Raw genomic sequence first — 21,056 nt, 5'->3', positions numbered from 1 at the left:
ATCCAAAAGACTCAAGGGCACAATGCTGTGAGAATGTACTCTGTCAGTAGTGCCTATATTTCACAGGGGCATGAATAAATAGGTATTTCTTGGTAAGAAGCGAAAACTATTTCCTCTATCTCAAGTAATTTAAAGTGCTCCTTTAATGCTATGCTCCCAGCCTTCCTTAGTATTTAATACTGTGTTATCATCATTGTTGTAACACTGATGATTTAACCAGAACGGGGAAAAAAATGTAGTTTTGCTTTTCTTCTCTCCAGTTATCCCTCAAAATATTGTACTGGCTCAAGCAACAAAGTTAGTGGGATTTACAGAGTAGCTCATTTTTACAAAAGAGAGAAACCAGTTTTGGTTAGGTCAGGCTAGATTAAGTCAGGTCAGGCTAGGCTGGCTTAGGTTAGGCTAGGTTTGACCAGGCTAGGCTAGGCTGGGTGATGAGGAGCATGGAGACATTTGGGGTTAGAAACTCCTTTCTCGGGCATTGCAGCACTGTTCCTGCTTGGTGCTACACACAGTGACGTCGTGGGTGGGGGAAGAGGGAAGAGGAGGGCTGATCTCCCAGCAAACAGCTGCTGCAGCTGTGAAGAGAAAAAAGGAGAAAGATCAAGAGCAGCCGCGGCGATCTAACCCTTGCAACAGGTAATGTCCCCAGAGCGGAGGTGACTGAGGCAGCTCAATGCGAAAGCAAGGGGAAATAAAGCGGGGTGGGATGCGCCTGTGAGAGAAAAGCACATCTCTGGTGCGGGTTCTCTGCAGCTCTTCTCCTGCTGAGCTTGTAGCCTGTGGCAGGGCGGGACGGGGAAGGAGCAGAAGTTCAGACCAGCGTGAGTTAAAAGGAAACCGTGTCAGCGGAGGGGCTTTTCTGTCAGACCTACCCTTCAGAAAAAAAAAAAAAAAAAGGAAAAAAAGGAACGTCGCTCTCTGGTTTCAGCGCGAGGGCTGCTTCCTCATGTGCAGCCAGCCAGCACGGGCTGACGGGCAACAGAGAGCGCGGTCACTGAGGCAGCCAGGGAGCGCCCAGCCCACAGAGGCCTGTGTGGGATGGGAGGGACCCCTGCGGCAGCCTGCACCCCGACACTGCCCGGGAACACTCCGTGATGGGGCCACAGCCCGTGGGGACATGGGGCTGCTGCTGAGTAAGGGGAGAAGGGGTCGTTTGGGAACATCCTCTGCTGTGTACAAGACCCGAGTGGCCTGGTGATCCACATAGGCACGTAGGTTTTTCAGCTTGGGGAGGAGGTGGGTAAAGTGAAGCATTTCTGCTAGGCAAGGTTGACCACTGGCATTTTGGTGTGTTTTGTATAAAATCAGTCATAGCAAGTTGTGTGGAGCTGAGAACCAAAATGACAGAGAGCACCATCCAGCCTTCTGGGTACCTTTGCTGCTAGTCCCATGCCTGCTTCTTTCATCTGTCAGCAATACAAGGAGAGTACCAAAGTGTGCAGTGCTCTCACGATGCCTTCAATCCAAACGGCATTAAAATCAAATTGGAAGCATCGAAGCAGATCACACTACAAAGAATACAGTCATCAGCAATCCCATTTTGCAAATCAGGTGCTGGGAAGGCTGAGTGAGGTTTGCAACGCCAGCCAGCCAGCCTGGGGCAGGGCTGTGAACTGAACTGCTGCCTGCAGGCAGCTGCTGGGTTTGCTAGTCTGTATTTTGCCTTCAAGGGTGTTGCAGAGGCAGACTCTGAGAGGTAAACGTGCACCCATGCCTGCTGTGAGCTGAGGGAGCAGGAAATGTAATTAAAGCCCATCTCTTGTGGCAGTGGCAGTGACCTTTCAAATAGAAGCAGATGGATGAACTTTCTGTTGTGACGCAAAACTGTTAGGACTGGGGAACAGGTTAACCTCAATTTGTTCCTGGCTACCTAGGAAAATGGACCAGCCATAACTCATTGGGGAAGAGAAAGAACATAGGGGACAATTACACTTCCATTTCCTGTGATTACACTGAAATCACCTCTTATTCTCTGCATATGTCTTCACTTCTGTCAAAGGCCTCTCTTTGGTTTTGGATACATTTTGTGTGGGGATTAACACAGTAGGGTGAAACTCCATTTGGAGATCCGGCCACTCTTTCACACGGTGGTGAGCATCACCGTATGAGAGGTTGGTCCTCTGAGTAATGAGGACCACAAAAACAATAAAGCAAAAGTTATTAATTTTTAGGTCACCTCGACCTTTTTGTTCCATCTCCAAACATGACAGAACTCCAATCTGATTTAGAGAACAAATTCAGTGATGGATTGCTTTTTCTGTATGAGGAAACAATGTCTGTAGTCAACATGCATTTGTATGCATGCAGCTGTAAACCTGGCCCTTACAGAAACATGATGTAGTACTTTATTCTGTCAAACATGAATTTTGAAAGCATTTTAATATAATGACAAAGGTATTGAAATTTTGCCCAGAGAAGTTGTGGATGCCCCTTCCCTGGAAGTGTTGAAGGCCAGGTTGGCTGGGGTTTTCTGCAGCCTGGTCTAGTAGGAGATGTTTCACCTCATGGAAGGGGGACTTTGCACTAGATGAACTTTAAGGTCCCTTCCAAACCAAACCATCCTATGATTCTACACTGCCTGTCAGCACATCTCTATATTTCATGGAGAGTTTGGGGTAGTCTGTTACAACATCATGTGCCTATTTCAGAAGTCACCAGTATGTTTAAAAGATTATGAGTTTTAACATAAAACAGGCTAAACACTAGCATGAACTACAATTACAAGCATTCTCTTCATTACGTTCTGCTTAGCTAAGATTAAGCAGCTTAAGAATTGCAACGATGATAATTTTCTATCCAGCCAATGGAGGAAGGGTTCAGAAAATAAGCCTGAACTGCTGAAAGACAAGTTCTGAGGAAGAAAGACAGATATAACAAACTAGACTCCAGAAGAAGAGAGAAACTATGTACTCAGCTTGCATACAGTGCAAAGCCAACATGACAGCATCTGACCAAAGGGACTGCTGGAGAAGCTGACTGGAAAGACTGAAGAAGATTTTTACAGCTATTCCTATAACTTTCCTACCCATTACAAGCTCCAATAATAAGGCAATATATCACAACATTTTTTTTTTCCTTTTTGCAATGTGTAGTGTCTCATCTGGTGTTTCATTGTTGCTGTTTGTTTTTATTGTTACTTTACCACAAGAGAGGAAACATTGTTCAGCAATAGAGTAGATGGAGTTTTGGGTCAATATTTATAGATTACACTGTATTTTAGTCCAATTCATCTGTATCATTCTTTTTCCAAAAGGAATTTTTTATGGATTGTCCCTTGTAGGGTCTTCATATGTCTTACTGTCATAGTGTTAATGAGCATTGACGTCTCTTAGGAGGTAAATTAGCCAACAAACCTTTCTGTGCTTATAGAAGTAATTATATGAATAGCAGTTGTCCTGCATAACAGAAAGAGAGGAAGAAAGGCATTTTCTATGACATCCCTAGCATATATGTAAGTTAAAAATTTAGATCAGTTTATCTAGGTCAATTTGCAAAAGCACATGATTGTGTTTCATACGGTCTTAGTACAATGCTCGGAATGAAGTATGTACATTTATCTTATTCACATATTTCTAAACACAGAAATTCAATGTGTTTGATAATGTGCAGATACAAATGAAAAATAGTTGGTGGCAGAGACATATCATGCTGACGCATACACACTGTATGAAGAGACAACTTAAAGAGATCTTACTACTTATTGGGACAGGAAATAATTGGTGAAACACAGGAGATTAATTCTAGTACAAAATTAACAAATTTTTGACTGTCTACCATTTTTAAAAATGGTACCATTTTAAAAATGTCTACCATTTTTAAAAATGGTAGACAGTCCTTTTTATAACTGGTGGACATGCAAACCTCTCTCTCCAGAATAAGTGAAAGGAAAATATATGCTTGGGAAAGTGAAATTTTGAAGTTTCTGCAGAACCTACAGAGTTCTGCAGAGAGTCAGTTTATCTATTAAAATTAAATCAGAATAGCCATAAAAATTAGTCTGCTTCAACAGAAGGAAATGCACTTTATTAAATACAATTTGAAACATGAATTGTGCAGAAAGACAAATATCTCATTTTAATGTGCATTGGGAAAACCCGTAGAGCAATTTGGTTAAAACGGAAGATCAGATATTCTTCAGGCTGCATTGAATAAAAACAGATCAAAATGTGTCTTTCTTTTCCTTTTCCTCACCTGCATTTTTATGAACACTTGCACCTGTACTGTGTGCTGAGGACCTTGCAAATTATTCGTGTTGTACTCTAAGTTGCCTTAAGCAAAACCTAGGGGCACAAAAAAACAGGATTAACATCACCCAGATGCAGAAATCCACATGCTGGTGCCTGCACGAGTGCAGGTCCCATGGCAGAGCCATTGTGGCTGTGATCCTGCCCATCCCTCTGGTCCATCAAGGCAGAGCTAAGACCCGAGTGGGACTAGGCTCGAACCCATCACTCAGTGTCGTGTCTTTGCTTGGTTACTCTCTCCTTTGGAGACACAAATTTCACCGTATGGCCACAGATCTTCCCTGTCACTGGTGGAAGCTCAGTAAATTTTTCTGGGCATGCCTTAGGTATACTAATGAAGAGAGCTTTTGATCTGTGAGGGAGAATACTGTTCTGTGACTATTGACAGACACAGCCAGCTCCCATCGATCTGTTTACAATCTAGTTGTTTTGTTTTGTTTGTTTTGTTTTGTTTTGTGATAAACTAACAAGTCCAATGAGAGTGCAATATCTAGAGATCACAATGTCTGAATGTTGTATTAAATAATACAGCTCGCTTTATCATATTCACCTCCACAGCATTACCATGAACACCTACCTCTTTGTGTATGACTTAATGCAGTTCTGTGGACATTCCTGGATATTTACAAATATGATCATCAGGTTCATGTCATTTGGAAAAGGTAGGATTCCTTCTATATTTTCCTTAAACATTTTAAGAGGCAGTAATACACAGAAACATTAAATCATAGACAAAGTTAGGATTATGAATAGGGCATGCATAGCTCTGTGTGTCCAATACCAGTGGCTGTAATTTCAATGAGAAAAGCACTGTTTCTTTTATTGAAAAGAATGAACAATTTGCTGGTACCTGCATTCTGCCTGTACTGCATCAGAAATGAAGCTCTTGTTTTACTAATGAGCTCTAATATTCAGTAGTGTGCCAGCAACTTTAGATTTAGACACAGACCTAAATGTGAGTAGGTCAAGTCATGATGGTGAATATTAGTCTTACTGAAGCCACTAGGAGAGAATATCTTTGTGGTTATTGTATACAAATTTTTATCTCCCCAAACAGGACAACATATTTCTATTTCAGTTGCATGGAGTTAAGGCACAAAAATAGAAAACTAACGACTGGAAATTCAAAATAATTTACAGATGGTGGGAAGTTGAAGACACATGACATAGCTATCTTGTCATCTCCTTGTCTTAGGAAGTGTCATGGGTATAGGTACAGGCAAGAACTGCCACATCTCCTCATGTTTTATACCTTCTTCATTCATTTCCTCATATTTAGAAATATCCTAAATGCATATCCCTGAACCAACACATCCTGCACAATGGTTGCCAATGCATCAAATACAGGCACCCCCATGCTTTTCTCAGCTTCCTGCCTTTGTGTGAAAACTGCAAACATACACAGAGTGGGATGCCTTTTCTCCTCCCTAAATCTTTGCTTCTGCTACCTTTCTGCTAAAGTCTGGTACTCTGTGAACTCTGTTTTTTATTATCTTCAGGGGCAACAGAGCAAGAGCAAACTCAGCAGCTGGTCTGGACTTTTACTGTATAACTGCCCTCTAATTTTCCTCTTCACTTTTTCTGTAGATTCATTGGCCGACACGTTTTACTCCATAGGACTTGTGATGCGCCTTTGTCAGATGTTATCTGTCCTGGAGATCCTGCACATCCTCATTGGCATTGATAAAAGCCGTTTCTTCCCCAGGTTTTTGCAGGTATGTCCATTTCTCAAGACCCTCCTTCCAAAACGTACACACTTCAGCCATAGTTGGCCCTGGGGACAAGCCCAGGTTGAACTACCCTGCATGGTCCACTTGCACCTTTCCTCAGGGAGCTTGATCCTGCTAACGGTTTGCTAAGTGCAAGGGTTATATATGAGGGAGCTCTCACCTCACAACAGAGCTGGCATGGGAAAGAGCCGCTCTTGTAACTCTTTCTGAATGAGACTGAGTAATGAGTGCCCCAACACTGCCATAGGTACTGGGTATGAAGAGTGCCACAGGTGGCTGGGGCTACGGCCTCTCTGGCCAACATGTCTGCAGCCAGGAGGCAACATGTTCAGAGGCTAGGTTTTACTCGCTAGTTCTTTTCCATGTTGCTTGTTTTTTCCTCACTGATATGTGGATATTTATTTTTAGACAAGCACAAGACAATTTGTTGTGCGGAAGCAAAGACATGCCAGTGGGAAAACCACCAGCACCTCGAACCTCCTGAACTGCTGGAGAGGGAACTGGGTTTGCTGGAGTTCATGGAGAGTGAAAGGAAAAGAATTGGTTAAGAATAAGAAAGAGAAATCAAGGCACAGGAGAATTGATGCTGGGAGGGAGAAGAAAGGAGAATTGTCGTATTCTTACTGTAGGGTCACACACACATACATATGCAAATTGTGGCAACATGCTCATGCTGCCAGAGGTTTTCAGGGTGTATGTTCAACTGTAGGCAGAAAACCAACCTCAGGAACAGATGCTATAGCAGAAAACAAGATGATTCTCTGACGTTTTCCTTACCACACTCTTGTTTTCTGTTGGAGTTAAACACAGGTTTGGGTATTTTTATTAATGTGTTGGAAAAAGTAAAAATGTTTACTTGAATTTACCTTCAAGCCTTCCCAATCCTTATTATTTGAATAGTGGTGAAACTGGTGTTGCTCTCAGCGGTCAGAAGGTAGAAGAATAAGAGTAATTAGTTGTGTTTTTAGTTTTCTGGGTAGCCCATTTTTGTCAAATGACATATTACAGGGGTGAAGATGTTCCTCTTTTTAAATCTCCATTAGAAATTGATTGACTAATAGAGATCTCTGTTCTTCAAGCTGCTCACCAAGTACAGTATCACATTTGTCAAAATGCAATTAATGTTTTTTCCCTGCTTAAATCTACATACTCTTACACTAATCCGGATTTGAGAAGGAAAAAAAAAAAAAAAAAGATCAGATCTAATGTAACCTTCAACAAATGTCATAAATGTCATGTCATGTTTTGCAGGGAAGACCAGCCCAATAGGGCTGACAGACCTCAAAGAAGGTCTGTCCTAGCAGAATTTATACATTTCAAGCCCTGACATGGTCTGTACTTTTTCTACCTAACCCTTTAGAAGCAGAGATAAGGGAGACCTGCACAAACACTGCTCTGTACCACCACAAAAGATGTTAGATGTGAACTGGATAATCTGAACAAGAAAATAGTGACCTGTCTGGTGCACTGCAATTACTGCAGTGCTCTCAAGGGAAGCACAGAGAAGCTGGGTCAGGGAAGGATTCAGCACAGCGACTCCCAGCATTTACCTCACCACAAAAACAGCTTTGGATCCTTACTTGCTTATTTCCCTAAGTGTTCTCTCAACACAAAACCAACTGTCTTACCTTGATGTTAGCATCATTTTCATGCTGTCCAAGCAAAATGTACAGGCTTTTGGATATATATTCTGCCTTGACACACCTTCCTCCATGCCTCTTGGAAAGAATATATGTATTTTCAACAACATGCTTGGAAAGGATACAGCTTACCTTACCACAGCCTGGTAACTGGACTACTGCAGATAGGGCACTAGCAATAGTTTGGTAGTGGTTGCCCAGTTCTGTGTTCCCATCAGCTTTTCTGCCTCTGGGCTTTAAACCCTTTGATGCTATGTATTATCCCTTGGACTATGTATATCCATGCACATTCACAGCTAAATTAATCTCAGAGGTGATCACTAGGAAGAGAGAAGAGGTGACTGGCCATGCCAGGGAAGCACAGGGATGGAGGTAATGTCAGCTTGAATAAAACAAGCTGCAAGCGCTCCCCTCTAACAGTTGATTGTGTCGTAGACACAGTAGCAGAGAGAAGCTTTAAGCACAGTTTGGATGAAGAATTTACTTCATCAGCTTTGAGATACACATTACAGGTAGTGGAAAAGCAAGCTCAGAGGTGTTTTCAGGAAAACCTACTTGGGACAGCCTCATTGAGGAACAGCCTCAGGCCATCAGACTATTAAGAAGAGTTAGGTAGGCCAAGGTCAAGTCACACCACAGAAGGAAGATAGGTCTCATTCGATGGGTGCTCTGGAGAAAGGGAAGCCAAAGGAGGGGCACAAAGTTGGTGCAAAGGTGTGACTTTCACAGCATTTGCAGCTTGAATGATTGAGAGGAGGCCAAGGGAAGAGAGTAAGTGTCACGTCATCACAGTTGCCTAAACAGAGAATAATGAAATTTAGTATTCTGGTCTGAAAGTAAAAGCTGATGGCACTAGTACTTCTGCAAAGGAGAGAGTATTAAAGATGCAAGACTGGTGTTTTTATGAACAAAATCCACAAGCTATATAAGGGTTTCTGATACTAGTTATGATACTGCACAGTCATGGTTATTAAAAAATGGAAGTGAATGTGCCTGCTTCTGCTCTGGCCTCAGCTAGTCTGATCTGTTCTGTTTCGCTTACTTGCTTCAAATGCTCAGGCTGCCTTATGGAAATTTACGCTGTTCGACAGCACTTGCTGTATCCCATGAGAGACCAGCACTGGGAGGGGAAGGAAACTCCAGTTTAACACAACGATCAAGAAGGAATGAAAAATGAAACCATTGTATTTATGCTTGGTGAGGTGTTAGCACATACTTCCTTTTATGAACATGAAAACACTGGACTTCTGTTTTTTCTTTGTTTTTCTTTCTTTTTTTTTTTTTTCCTTTTTCCTTTTTTTTTTTTTTTTCTTTTTTAGGCAAGAGAGTAGTGGAAGAGAATACCATATTTTCATTTGTGCAAGTGACGGATGATTGATAAAAAAATAAGCTGCAGCTTAGCAGTTCGTATATATGTGTATGTAAGCATAGGTATATACACAAACCTGCATGTGTGTGCCTCTAAGGGCATAACACAAAGGGACATTTACTGGAATCTCCTCCTCTTCGGGTAGCAGCCTGCCACCCCTTGCTGCAAAGCTCCCCAGCCTCTCACTAACAGCTGCAGAAGCAGCTCTGATTTCCCTGAGTTGGAGAAGGTGTGAGTGCTATGAAAGGAAAGGTCACAATGTCTTGAGGGGGAATAGAAGTAAGCAAGCAAGCAAGCTCCTAATTTAGATGGAAAGGGGGTGTGATGCCACGATCCATCCTCGTGAAGTCATCACATGTGCACTGGGCAGCCAGGCCTGCGTGCTGCCTAGCGAGTTTATTTGGGAGCAAAGTCACAGGTGGTGTTCAGTCAGTCTCTGTGGCAGCTTAGTGCATCCCACATCTTGTTGGCTGAGACTGCAGTCTAGCAGAAGCAAAAGACCCACAGGGGACCTGCTTTGTGTTCCCTGCTATTGCAGGTGCTTAACCTGCTTTACACAGCCTGATCTCTGACTTAATTGTGTGCAACTAATGCAGCTGATTGCTTGCTCCACTGCCCTGTCCAAGCAAGAGTCCTGTGGCAGAGGAGATCTGCTGAACCCCAGATAGGCAGTATTTGCCACCTGTCGTGCATCTGCTTGTGCCTGGGGAGAGAAGGAGCACTGCAGCCTTTCTCTCTCCCAGGCCATGAGCTGGGTCTCCACAGCTGCCCTGTCTCACCAGTCAGTGCTCATCCTTTTGAAATTGCTGAGGGTGGTTACTTGTCTACTGCTCACCCTTGTTTCTCACTGAAATAATGATCAGCTCCCAGCCACTTGATCATACAATTTTCTAGCACTTTTGCACCCAGCACCACCCGTTGGGGAGTGAGTGACTGTTTGAAAAATCTGCCAGCTCTCACATCAAAAAAATACACTGGCCTTTTCATTATCATGATATAGCTTTTGTCTCCAGGTGAGACAATTCCCTGTGACAATTCCCTTAAATATCTGTAACACTAACAGAATTGCAGAATTCTCTCTCCACAGCCCAATCTGAATGTAGAGTTTGTAACAAATTGCCTCCACTGCCAGCACTGTACCATCTTCAACAAAAATCCTTTTAAGTCAGATTCATTATTATTATTATTATTATTATTATTATTATTATTATTATTATTATTATTATTATTATTATTATTAATTATTATTATTATTTATCTCTAGCACACAAGCCCATTCAATACTCACACTACTTTTTACCTTTGTTTTGACTTCCCTCTTGTGATGGTTGTCCCACTATGCTTCTCCTATCTCTGTTATAACTGGTTTCTGATCCTGCAGCAAGACTTCCAGTTTCCCCACTTTCTTGCCAGGTTCCTCAGCATACACAGGCCTTATTAACTTTCACTCTGTTTCCTGGCCTGTCAACACCCTGCCTTCTTAGAAATAACTTCCTGAGTTAGGGACCAACGGGATCAACTGCACAAGATGACAGACTTGATAGAAAGGTTGCAAAACCATTTTAACTGTTGTGGTCTCTTAGTTCTTTCCAAGATGAGGAACTAGATCTGCAGGGGATGGATATGCTCTCTTTCTGTATGAAAAACTGCATTCACGTAATTTTGCTGAATAGTGAAATGACAGCTGTATGTTTTTGTGTCTGCTTTATCTGACAAATGCGGTTTGCAAAAAATAAAAATAAAAAAAATAGTCTGTAGCCAAAACATTCCACACAAAAACTGGTAAACATGATGCAGCAAAACTACTGCACAAACTTGCTAAGAGGCTGATTCCTGTTTTAGTTTAAGGAAGGAGTGACAGGAAGGGGAAAACCAGTGAAGAAGAATGAGCACACTTAGAAAAATCACCATGTTAATTGGTTTCCATTTCATGACTTTTCAGAGGCTTGATGTCTTACTCATAACATCATTCCAATCTAAGATGGTTTACGAAAACGTGACTCCATGTGCCAGTTGATATAAAAATAAAAAAATAAAAATGAAGCCATACTGATGCAAACCTTTAACACTTTCAAACAGACTGTAAATCAGACTGAACCAGTATGGTTCTGTGATAGTTTCATGGGAGACTCTCAGCAGTACTGAGTACTACAGCTGTATTTGTTTTACAGGACAGGGCATGAATATGGATATGAAACTTACCCAAGAAAGCTGCAAAAAGATACACTTGTTTTTAAATTTTTGAGCTCTAGTATTGACTAAATATTTTTTTTTAAGCTAGAGATGCTGCCTTTTAATCTATGTTTCTAGCTTCTCATTTTTAAAGGCATACCTTGTGGGTCAGCTAAGGTTCAACCACTAGGAAAATGTTGTTATAACACAAATATTACGGCAGCAACTGTCATAAATGATAAGCTGAAATCCATCAGTTCTGGCCAGGAATAAGGAGGGAAGAAAAACAAGAAATTCTACTTTTCTTCCTACCTTCTGCAAATCTTCTGTGAGAGAGATCCCTCAGGATCCAAATCTCCAAGCTAAGGAAACCAGGACTGGGATTGTGAGACTACCACTTTCTTGCATAATGCTTGCCCAATAGTCTTCTGCATCCTGTGGCCTCCGAGGCAGCCCCAGGCAAGGAGGTCAGTGCTGCAGCCTGCCCCACAGGCACTGGGGCACAGCAGGTGTCACCCTTGCTCACAAGAGCAAGACCATTTTAATCTTATTTTAAATTCAGCTGTCTCATCCACAGGTTTATTGGGCTACAAACCCAAGTCGTCCCCATTGACAAGCAAACCTCCATCCTTACCATAGTAGATATATCACTACAGGCCTGTCAGTCTCTTCAGTTCCTGGTAAAATTTTGGAGAAAATATTTCTGGGAGTTATTGAAAAACCCCTGAAAGACAATGCGGTCACTGGTCACAGCCAGCACGGGTTCACAAGTGGAAAGTCCTATTTAATGAACTTTATTTCCTTTTTGACAAGGTTACTCAACTAGTTGACCAAGGGAAGCCAGCTGATGTAATGTTTCTGGATTTCAGCAAAGCTTTCATACTGTTTTTCACAGTATCCTACCAGACCAAACGTCCAGCATACAGCTACACAAATCCATAGTACGATGGGGTGAACACCTGGCTGTTGGGTGGGACTCAAAGGTTTATAGTAAATGGAGTTACATCAGGCTGGTGGACAGTCACTAGTTGTGATCTGCAGGGCTCCATTTTAGGGACAGTTTTCAATATTTTCGTAAGTGACTTGGCTGCAGAACTTGAAGGTACACTAAGTAAGTAAGTTTGTAGATGACACTAAATTGGGAGGAGCTGTTGACTCTTGTCAAGGGTAGACACCTTGCAGAGTAATCTTGACAAATTAGATGGTTGGGCAATCACCACCAATATGAAGTTTAACAAGAGCAAGTGCCAGATTCTGCATCTGGGAAGGGGCAACCCTGGTTGTAACTACAGACAGGAGGATGAGAGGTCAGAGAGCAGCCCTGCAGATAAGAATCTGGGCATTTTGGTCAATGGCAGGTTGAATGTGAGTCAACAGTGTGTCCTGGCAGCCAAAAGGGCCAACCGTAAACTGAGGTGCATCAGGCATGGTGGCATTGCTAGCTGGTCAAGGGAAGGGATTATCCTGCTCTGCTCCGTGCTGGTGCAGCCCCACCTTGATCTGTCTGCAGTTTTGGGCGTCACAGTATGAGAAGGACATAAAACTATCAGAGAACCTCCAAAGGAGGGCAAAAGATGGCTATGGGTCTGGAGGGCAAGACGTATGAGGCGCAGCTGAGGCCCCTTGGTTTGCTCAGCCCCGAGCAGAGCAGGCTGAGGGGAGGCCTCACGGCGGCCTGCAGCTCCCTCACGAGGGGAGCGGAGGGGCAGGCGCTGAGCTCTGCTCTCTGGGGACAGTGACAGGACCCGAGGGAACGGCATGGAGCTGGGACAGGGGAGGGTCAGGCTGGGGGTTAGGGAAAGGGTCTGCACCCAGAGGGGGGTTGGGCACTGGGACAGGCTCCCCAGGACACTGGTCACAGCACTGAGCCTATGGGAGTTCAAGAAGTGTTTGGACAATGCACTTAGACACATGGTTGGATTTTTGGGTGGTCTTGTGCACAGCCAGGAGTTGGATTTGATGATCCTTGTGGGGTTCCCTTCCAATTGAGGATATTCTGTGATTCTGTGATCACACTGCCCTGAGGTGGGTACCCATGGGGTCTTGAACAAAAGGTATGCCAAGAAATGCATGTTCATTGGAGCCTGTGTAAAACAAATCAGATTGACCTGTGTCCTCCTGTTTTGCCAAAATGACACTGAAATGAGAACTACAGAAGATGGCATGTGAATTCACAATTCTTTTTCCCTTTCAGATCACTGAGAGAATAATTGTTTTATTTGTCGTGATCAACAGTCAGGAAGAAGTTCAAGGGAAATACATCGTGTGTGTTTTATTTTTCCTTTGGAATTTATTAGATGTGGTCAGGTAAGAAGTCAATGGTGAAATTGTGAAGGGAACATGGTTAATTCTTGCAAGCAGAGCTCTCCCCTCCCCCCCACCCATGTTGCATGCTCATCATTTCACTATATCAAAATTGTCAGAAAAGCACATTATTGATTTTAAAGAAGAAGTTGGACCTCGTAAGCTACCTATTGATTTTTAGAATAATTGCCATATCAAAGAGACAGTGTGATTTTACACAAATCACTGCATTAATATTTCTAGTTCAAAGGGTTTGACATTCTTAAAAATGTGTAAGGGAATCACAACTATCTCCTGAGGAGCGGTAATTTCCCAAACTGATTTACAATCATATATTTAATATTTAAGAGCACATCATTTTATTTTAACGTAATGTGTTTATGCAAGGCTGACAGCATGGTAAGGCAGCACACGAAGAACTTCTTACTAAGACCAAAAGATTATTCTGGGTTAATTGCACTGTGCTTTTCAAACAGCCAAGGAGCACCTGCTGCAGAGAGTGAGAGTTTTAATATAGTTGGACATAAATCACACCACAGAGAGAACTCACATGAGGCAAAATAGATAGGAACACAGTCCAGGATTTTTATCCCAAAAGTTTTGTACAGTGAAAGGTGTCCAGTCCCTCTCCCTGGTAAAATGTGATGGTGAAAATTCTATCTTGATGATTTTTGCATTGATATCTGCAGTCAATAACATTTTTCAAATGTTATTTAAGCCTCTGTGGATCTCAGTTTGTAGACTTACAAGGAAGCTGTATGGAGTTAACAACTGTTCAAACAAGACACAGCCCTCATGACAGCCGCCATGCAGAAGCAAATATCTTTATGTGTTACATACCACCTGTTAAAATAGCTCTCTGCTGTTTTGAATACATTATTTTCAGGACTGACTGGGGAATATGGATTTGGGCAGCAGAGGAAATGTGTGTTACAAAAGAGAGCTGAAAAAGGAAAACGACTGTTAGTATTGATAAGAAAGATTTTAAGTCAGCTTCAGACTATTTGTACTACATGTGTTAGTAAATTACTATGTCTGAATTATTTCGCTTATCACTCCATTCCATTTCTTTTTGAATTTTATAAAGCTAAAAAAGTAGAACTTAATCTCAAATGAAAACATTCTGTGCAGATATGGAGAGGCCAAAAGTGTAAATAAAAGTGTAAATATTAGCTGTTCGGTCCTGACAATGCATAATTATTTTCCATCATTGCTAAAGAACATGGTCCAACATCACAGCAATAACAGTGACTCTTTAATAAGCAAAATACTGTGGTCTGAAGCAGCAAATAAACAATTCAAACAAGAATGCATAAAATAACTCACAGTGAATTAGAAATCATTTCTGGTTTATTTTACAGCATCTGTGCTGAACCCTAGCAACCAAAGCAACACGTCTAAAAGTACGCTGGAAATTATCCCATCTGTCAGCATACTGGTCCTAAAGTATTATAAATTCTTCATTCTTCAGGGACGTACATATCCTATGCATTATGGCTGAAGATATACTGAGGGCATATACTGTGAAGCTTCCCATATTTGAGCTTTCTTGCTTATACCATAAACAGTCCAATAAGGTATAGAGAAAGGAAGTACCTGTCTCCTTTTTGTGCTAGGTTGAGATTATCCCTTAAAAACAGTAATGAAAAAAATGGAGACAATCTGGAGGTTGTGGAGGGCAAGCCTGAGAGAAGATGGTATGTTTCCAGCCTATCAAACTCCTCTTCTACAATGTGGGAATAATACACAAGTAGTCAAATGAACGAATACAAGGCATGTACAGAAAATGTATTTAATGCTGGTTCTATCTGTCAGAAACAGTTCTGGCTAACAGTGGCTTACAAATCTTTTTTTAGATATGTCTAGCATGACCACAGGTCAAAGAGCCTTCCAAATAACCCCCCCCAAAAAAGTGATCAGATAAGTTTCTCCAGTATCTGGAAAACCACTAGTTTGTTTGTAGATCATACACGCTCATTAGATCACTTTTGGAGACTGAAATCCTGGTCTCCTAGTGCGCAACATCAACACCCACATTAAAAAAAAAAAAAAAAAAAAAAAAAAAAAGCTGCATTGCATTGGACTGTAGCTGCTTTTTAACCAGTGACTCCTCCTGATGCCTGGAGGAGGGGCAGCTGTTGTGCTACAGAAGAGTGAGTACCTTTTATTATCTCACTGTTTAGCCTCCTCCACCAGTGCTTTAGCCATTTCAGCAGTCGTAAATCAGCATTTTGTCAATCCCAAGCAACAGTCAGACACTATATGCCCCTCTCAGTTGTAACAACCCTATCTGAAATTTGTTTTCTGATGGACTGATGTGAAATCTTGTTGTTTTCTGAGAACACCTTTGGGCTGGAGGGCTGTATTGCTGTCTGACTGCTCTAGGTAGCACCGCAGACAAGGCTTCTGAAACAATGAATTTTCAGACCTGAATACCAGCTGGCCTGAACAAAATTTCTGCAGATCTGCTCTGAAAGGTTCTCAGATGTTCACCTCCACACTCTTCTGCAACTGCCTCAGATTCTTCAATAGTATTTCTTTAAATAGAAAGAAGCTTATAAAGATGCTTATAAATAAACATTCTTTACATGCTTGTTCCTTCTGAGTCATCTGCTCTTCTGTTGCTGCAGGTACACTTACAACATGTTAGCAAGGACAGGAATATACTACCTACCACTGACGTGGCTGAACTTCTCACTCTGTATCCTGCTCTACCCCCTTTCTGTTCTGGCTAAAGGTAAGGAGATGGCCATGCTGGATGGGGCTTTGAGCTCCTGGTTTAAGGGTCGGTGTCCCTGGGGATGCTGGAATTGGTGGTGGGTCTTTAAGGCCCCTTCCAACCCAAACCGTTCTATGATTCTATGACTCTATAGGAAGGGGACAAACCACTTGCTTCATTAATCTTCTCCAATAAAATGTGATCAGTTTGATCGTCATTTGTGTTTTTAAGATATTTTGTGTTGCCAAAGTACTTATAAATGTTTATGTACTGTCTTATTAACCTCTGTATCACCTATCTCCCTCTTTTCTGTACTTTTTTTTTTTTTCTCCTTATTTGAGGTTCTGTTTGCTTTTTAACAGTACAGGAAAACACTTATCTCTCTGGATAAACAAAATAGCTCCTTGAAAGACACACAAATTCCCCATTCCAGACTGACCACATTAGCCTACAAATAGCAAAGCTGCCCGTTCCCCCACTGAACCTGACACTAGCAGCTTAGGCCATGCTTAGTTGCTTATCACACACCAGCAAATGTCCCCACTGAGATCAAACTGCCAACGATGCAGCTATGGCAGTGGCAGAATTTGTTATTGAACAGTAAACTTTACTAATTCTAGTGTTAAGAACAATTGGCATCTCAGACCTATGAAACTGAACTCAAGGAGAAAATAGCATGTACATATGCATACAAACAATACGCTAAATTCGGTATATAATAAGGCAATCTGTGCCTTCCAGGTAACTGGCTTTTTTACATGAAGCTTTTTGATGATCTTCCACCTCCTTTTGACTAAAGATTTCCTGTGTTATGTTACAGCATTTGCAATCTACGTATCGCTGCCTTATTTTGAAACCTTTGGGACATACTCCATCAAGCTACCATTACCATTCGCCTTCTCAATCTACTTCCCCTATGTTCTGAAAACATACCTGCTAGTACTGTTTATAGGTAAGTATCTCATCTTCCAGAAAGCCAACTCGCAGCACAGCTGAAATACTTATAGCAACTAAAAATCAAAATCAAATCAGTCCAGCTCCTTTCAGAAACTGTAAATCTCTCTGTAACATCTACCGAATACTACAGCTTGGTTCATCACCAGCTGGTTTGAATTCTGATATCTTTCAAACACAAATAATTGGTTCTGAAACATGGTGTTTGCATTGGAGGGATAAAAATAAAATATATATGTATATCTATAAAAGTACTTTAATGATCTTGGCCTTACATATACTTATGGAGATCTTTTTAAAATCAATTTCCATTTGGTCACACGCTCATTCTGTGCTACCCTTCCTCACTCATTCCTCCCAGCTGGCAATGAAGACTTACATTTATATTAAAACTTCTACAGCCAATTTAACAATCAAAGGGGTGGCAAAGAAAATCCTGAAATTGTGTATAAATAGACTTCTTCTTTTCAACCATATATTGTTGAAAAATTTGAACTATAGCTAACCTTACAGCCAAGCCTTTGTTCTGTCATTGGTTTTAATGCTAACTGGAATAATCTAATCACTGTAGTGTTCTGTTATTCAGTTCACACAAGGGACTGTTCAGGGTTGCCAGCCAAAGAATCATACTGTTCCTCCTAAATGAACTAAAGGTGCTTTGGTCTCCCCTCCTTTGTTCTTACATCATTTTGTGTTTTGATTCAGGTATGTGCTTTATCACGCAGAACCTCTTCTCAGAAAGGAAGGCTCACCTAGGGACTGGCAACATCAAAAAGAAAAGAAGCTAAGTTGATACCTTGCTTTGAAATAAGAAATACACTCCCAGTGGGCTGCTGCGTATTATAAGCAAAGAAAAATAAGACAAAGATTTTCAATGCACAACTCCTGTTTGGATGCACATTATCCAGCTGTGTTGAATTTTCAGAAAACAAAGGTCTCTAATGCACCTACAAAAAGTAGTTGCTCTGAATAACTAGATAGTTTTTCAAGTTTTGCCTTCAAATGTCAGGATCTTTTAAAATGAATATATTTTTTCTAACATATATAAGAAAACTCAGGAAAAAAAATTGAAAAGAGTGCCTTGACCCACAATTACACTAACAATACTTGTTTTCATGTTAATTCTTGCCTCATCAGCAACAGGTATTCTGCAACAACAACAAAATTATTTAATGTGTGATTAGTCTACATTAGGCAAACATATATGTTTATATATATAAAAATATTAAATTGGTTAGAACTGGAATCTCTCAAGGAGCAAAAGCTGGAAACCTGTGAGATTCACCAGCTGATTAGCCCCGAGCATTCACAACGGATCCTTTCACCTCGCAAAAAAGACTCCAGAAAATGCAACTAAAGCAAGAAGGCAAGTGACCTTGGTCACTTGAGAAGTTACTCATCGACTGTATGCCCAAGGGGACATTTAAGGGGCATAAACAAAGCTTGTAATCATGTTTCTGGCAGACATTAAGAATCTTTTTCCTTGCAAAGATTTTTCTTCCATGCTGAACAGCAAACAGGTGACCAAAAATCAAGCCAGACTAAATATATGTTGTTCTTTGAAGTGAAGGTCATGACCATCAAAACCCATGTACAAAATTCTGCTTTTTGTAGAAGATGCAGTTTTACTCAAGTGCATCACCCCTCATACTTCTGTAGGACGATCTGTGAGAACAGGGACAGAATACAGTCTCTTTGAAACTGGGTGTCAAGAACATGGATAACAGCCCAGGGAACTCTGTATAGTAGAAAATAGACTATACTTGCCGCACAAATTGCTCAGAGGTAGACAGGGGCTTTTCTTACATTTCATTTGTATTGCTTATCATCTGCATTTGAGTTCATGCAGGTGGGGAAGAAAAGTGAGGCTATTTTTTAAAAAAACTTGGATGAAACCTTGGAGGAGAGAGTTACAAGGAAAACAAATGCAATCACGTTACGAAGAGGCTGTTGTTACAACTTTCTAAGCCATGCAGCTTAAGAGGGGGTTCAGACTGTTGTAACTGGGAACAACTGGGGCTAGTCCATATGAGCTAAGCTGTTATGAAAAGTCACCTACTATCGTTTTTATTCAATATATGTGGCAGACGATGCCTGCAGACTGCTGTGAATACTGGAGTATTTATGAAACATAAGCAACAGGGTCACACATGCAATAGTTTAATGGGCAATCCCGGATATTTTGAAAGCACTGCAGACAGAGTTAGTAACTCAGACCTTATCAGACACACAGGTACTTTCACTTTGCACTTCTGTCAGACCCAAACTGATTCAAGTGTAGGCAGTCTGGATAAAGAAGAGCATAAAGCAGCTGAAGAGGATGGCAGCTTTGAAGAAGAGAGCCCAAAGAAGAAAACTTCGTAATCAAATTACTGTAACACACGAAAGGTGAAACAGAGACACATTCCCCTCTGGCAATTCAATATAATGCTTTTGGTGTAAAACTGTATAGAATCAACATCCTTTATGAGGAAGCATGACATATATTGTGTTGAGTTTATGTGGCAAGTGTTTGGCAGTGGGGAAGCTGCAGGGATGGCTTCTGCAAGAAGAGGCCAGGAGCTGACCCCTTGCCAGACACAAGCAGTTCCAACTGGCCCAAAACAGAGCCACTGTGGGACAACACCAAGCCTGTTAACAAAGCTGGCTGCACCTGTGAAAACATATTTACAAAAGGGTAAAACAAAATGTGCAGCAGCTGTGAGAACGAGGAGTGAGAAAATGAGCTAAACAACCCTTCAGACATCAAGATAGGAAAAAGGAAGGGGGAGGAGGTGCTCCAAGCATTACAGCAGAGCCTTGCATTCTGTGAAGACCATGGTGGAGCAGTGCCCCTGCAGTTCGTGGTAGACCACATCGGAACAGATCTTTGTGCTACAGCCTGTGGAGGACCCCACACCAGAGCAGACGGTTACATCCTGAAGATGCAGACATGGAAAGCCTGTGCTGGAGCAGACTCCCGGCAGGAACTGTAGCTTGAGGGACCCACGCTGGTGCAGCCTTTTCTAGATGAACTGTGCCCACGGAAACAATGTGTGCTGGAGCAGTTCTCAACCGCAGCCCATGGGAAGGACTCGTGCTGGAGTGGTTTCCGAAGGACTGTGTCACATGGGAGGGGCTCCACACTGCAGCGGGCAAAAAGTGTGAGGTGGAAGACACGGAAGAAACGAAGTGTTACAGACTGATCACAGCCTCTGTTCCCCATCCCTCCTGCACCACTCAGAGGAGTCAGGAATGAAGAAGTAAAGTTGAGCCTGGGAAGAAGAGGGAGGTGGGAGGAAGGTGTTTTAGAGCTGTGCCTGTGCTTCTCACTGCCCTGTTTTTATTTGGCAATAAACTGATCTTCTCCCAGTCAAGTTTGTTTGCCCGTGGTTGTAACTGCTAAGGAATCACCTTGTCTTCATCTCTACCCTACCCATGAGATTTCTCACAGTTTTCTCCCTGTCCTCTTGAGGAGGCGAGGTAGGCACCCAGCAGCCAACCAACATCGAGAAACACCACAGATACTCACACTAAGCCATGGTTATTATTTTATGATTTATATATACATACATACATACGTATATCAGGATGCAACACTCTCCCTTTGCGTTTATTCTTATAGCTGGCTAAAAGACTGGAAATGTAGCAGGATTTTTCAAGTCACTGTGAGAAAGAACCCCACAGTGACGTTATTTTCAGGAGACTCCCCCACCCTACTTCTTGTGCAGAGCTAACTTGGGGCAGGCCACTAACTCTGCTTTACTTAATTTCTGGAAGATAAAACTCAGGATTGGGCAGGCAAAAAGGTGCCTTAAAAGTTTCCTAACTTAATTTTTAGGAACTTAAACTTTTGATCAAAATTTAACTCAGTCTTGATATCCCAGCTCACCTGTATCTCCATTCAAGTCATATATTGGAATTCTGATATTGGAATAAAAA

At 41.8% G+C, this 21,056-nt stretch overlaps 1 protein-coding gene across 3 annotated transcripts; it reads left to right on the top strand.

Moving 5' to 3' along the window:
- Positions 1-558: 558 nt before the first annotated feature.
- HACD4 (3-hydroxyacyl-CoA dehydratase 4) lies at positions 559-20,467 on the top strand. 3 transcript variants are annotated; one of them, XM_082783797.1, is made up of 7 exons: positions 559-639; positions 4,806-4,909; positions 5,835-5,962; positions 13,353-13,465; positions 16,093-16,199; positions 17,002-17,133; positions 17,841-20,467. In XM_082783797.1, the coding sequence occupies exons 2-7, from the start codon at positions 4,813-4,815 to the stop codon at positions 17,921-17,923; spliced, it is 660 nt and encodes a 219-aa protein (XP_082639923.1). In that variant the 5' UTR covers positions 559-639; positions 4,806-4,812; the 3' UTR covers positions 17,924-20,467. The 3 variants fall into 3 exon arrangements, with proteins under 3 accessions (XP_082639923.1, XP_082639924.1, XP_082639925.1); XM_082783798.1 differs by lacking the exons at positions 13,353-13,465; positions 16,093-16,199; positions 17,002-17,133; positions 17,841-20,467 and adding exons at positions 6,386-6,787; positions 8,677-9,245; XM_082783799.1 differs by lacking the exons at positions 13,353-13,465; positions 16,093-16,199; positions 17,002-17,133; positions 17,841-20,467 and adding an exon at positions 6,386-7,900.
- The last annotated feature ends 589 nt before the right edge of the window (positions 20,468-21,056 follow it).

This window comes from Aythya marila (genome assembly GCF_965140915.1).
Source record: "Aythya marila genome assembly, chromosome: Z".
Classification (NCBI taxonomy): domain Eukaryota; kingdom Metazoa; phylum Chordata; class Aves; order Anseriformes; family Anatidae; genus Aythya; species Aythya marila.
The sequence above is the reverse complement of the archived record's forward strand: the minus strand, read 5'-3'. Positions and strand labels throughout refer to the sequence as shown.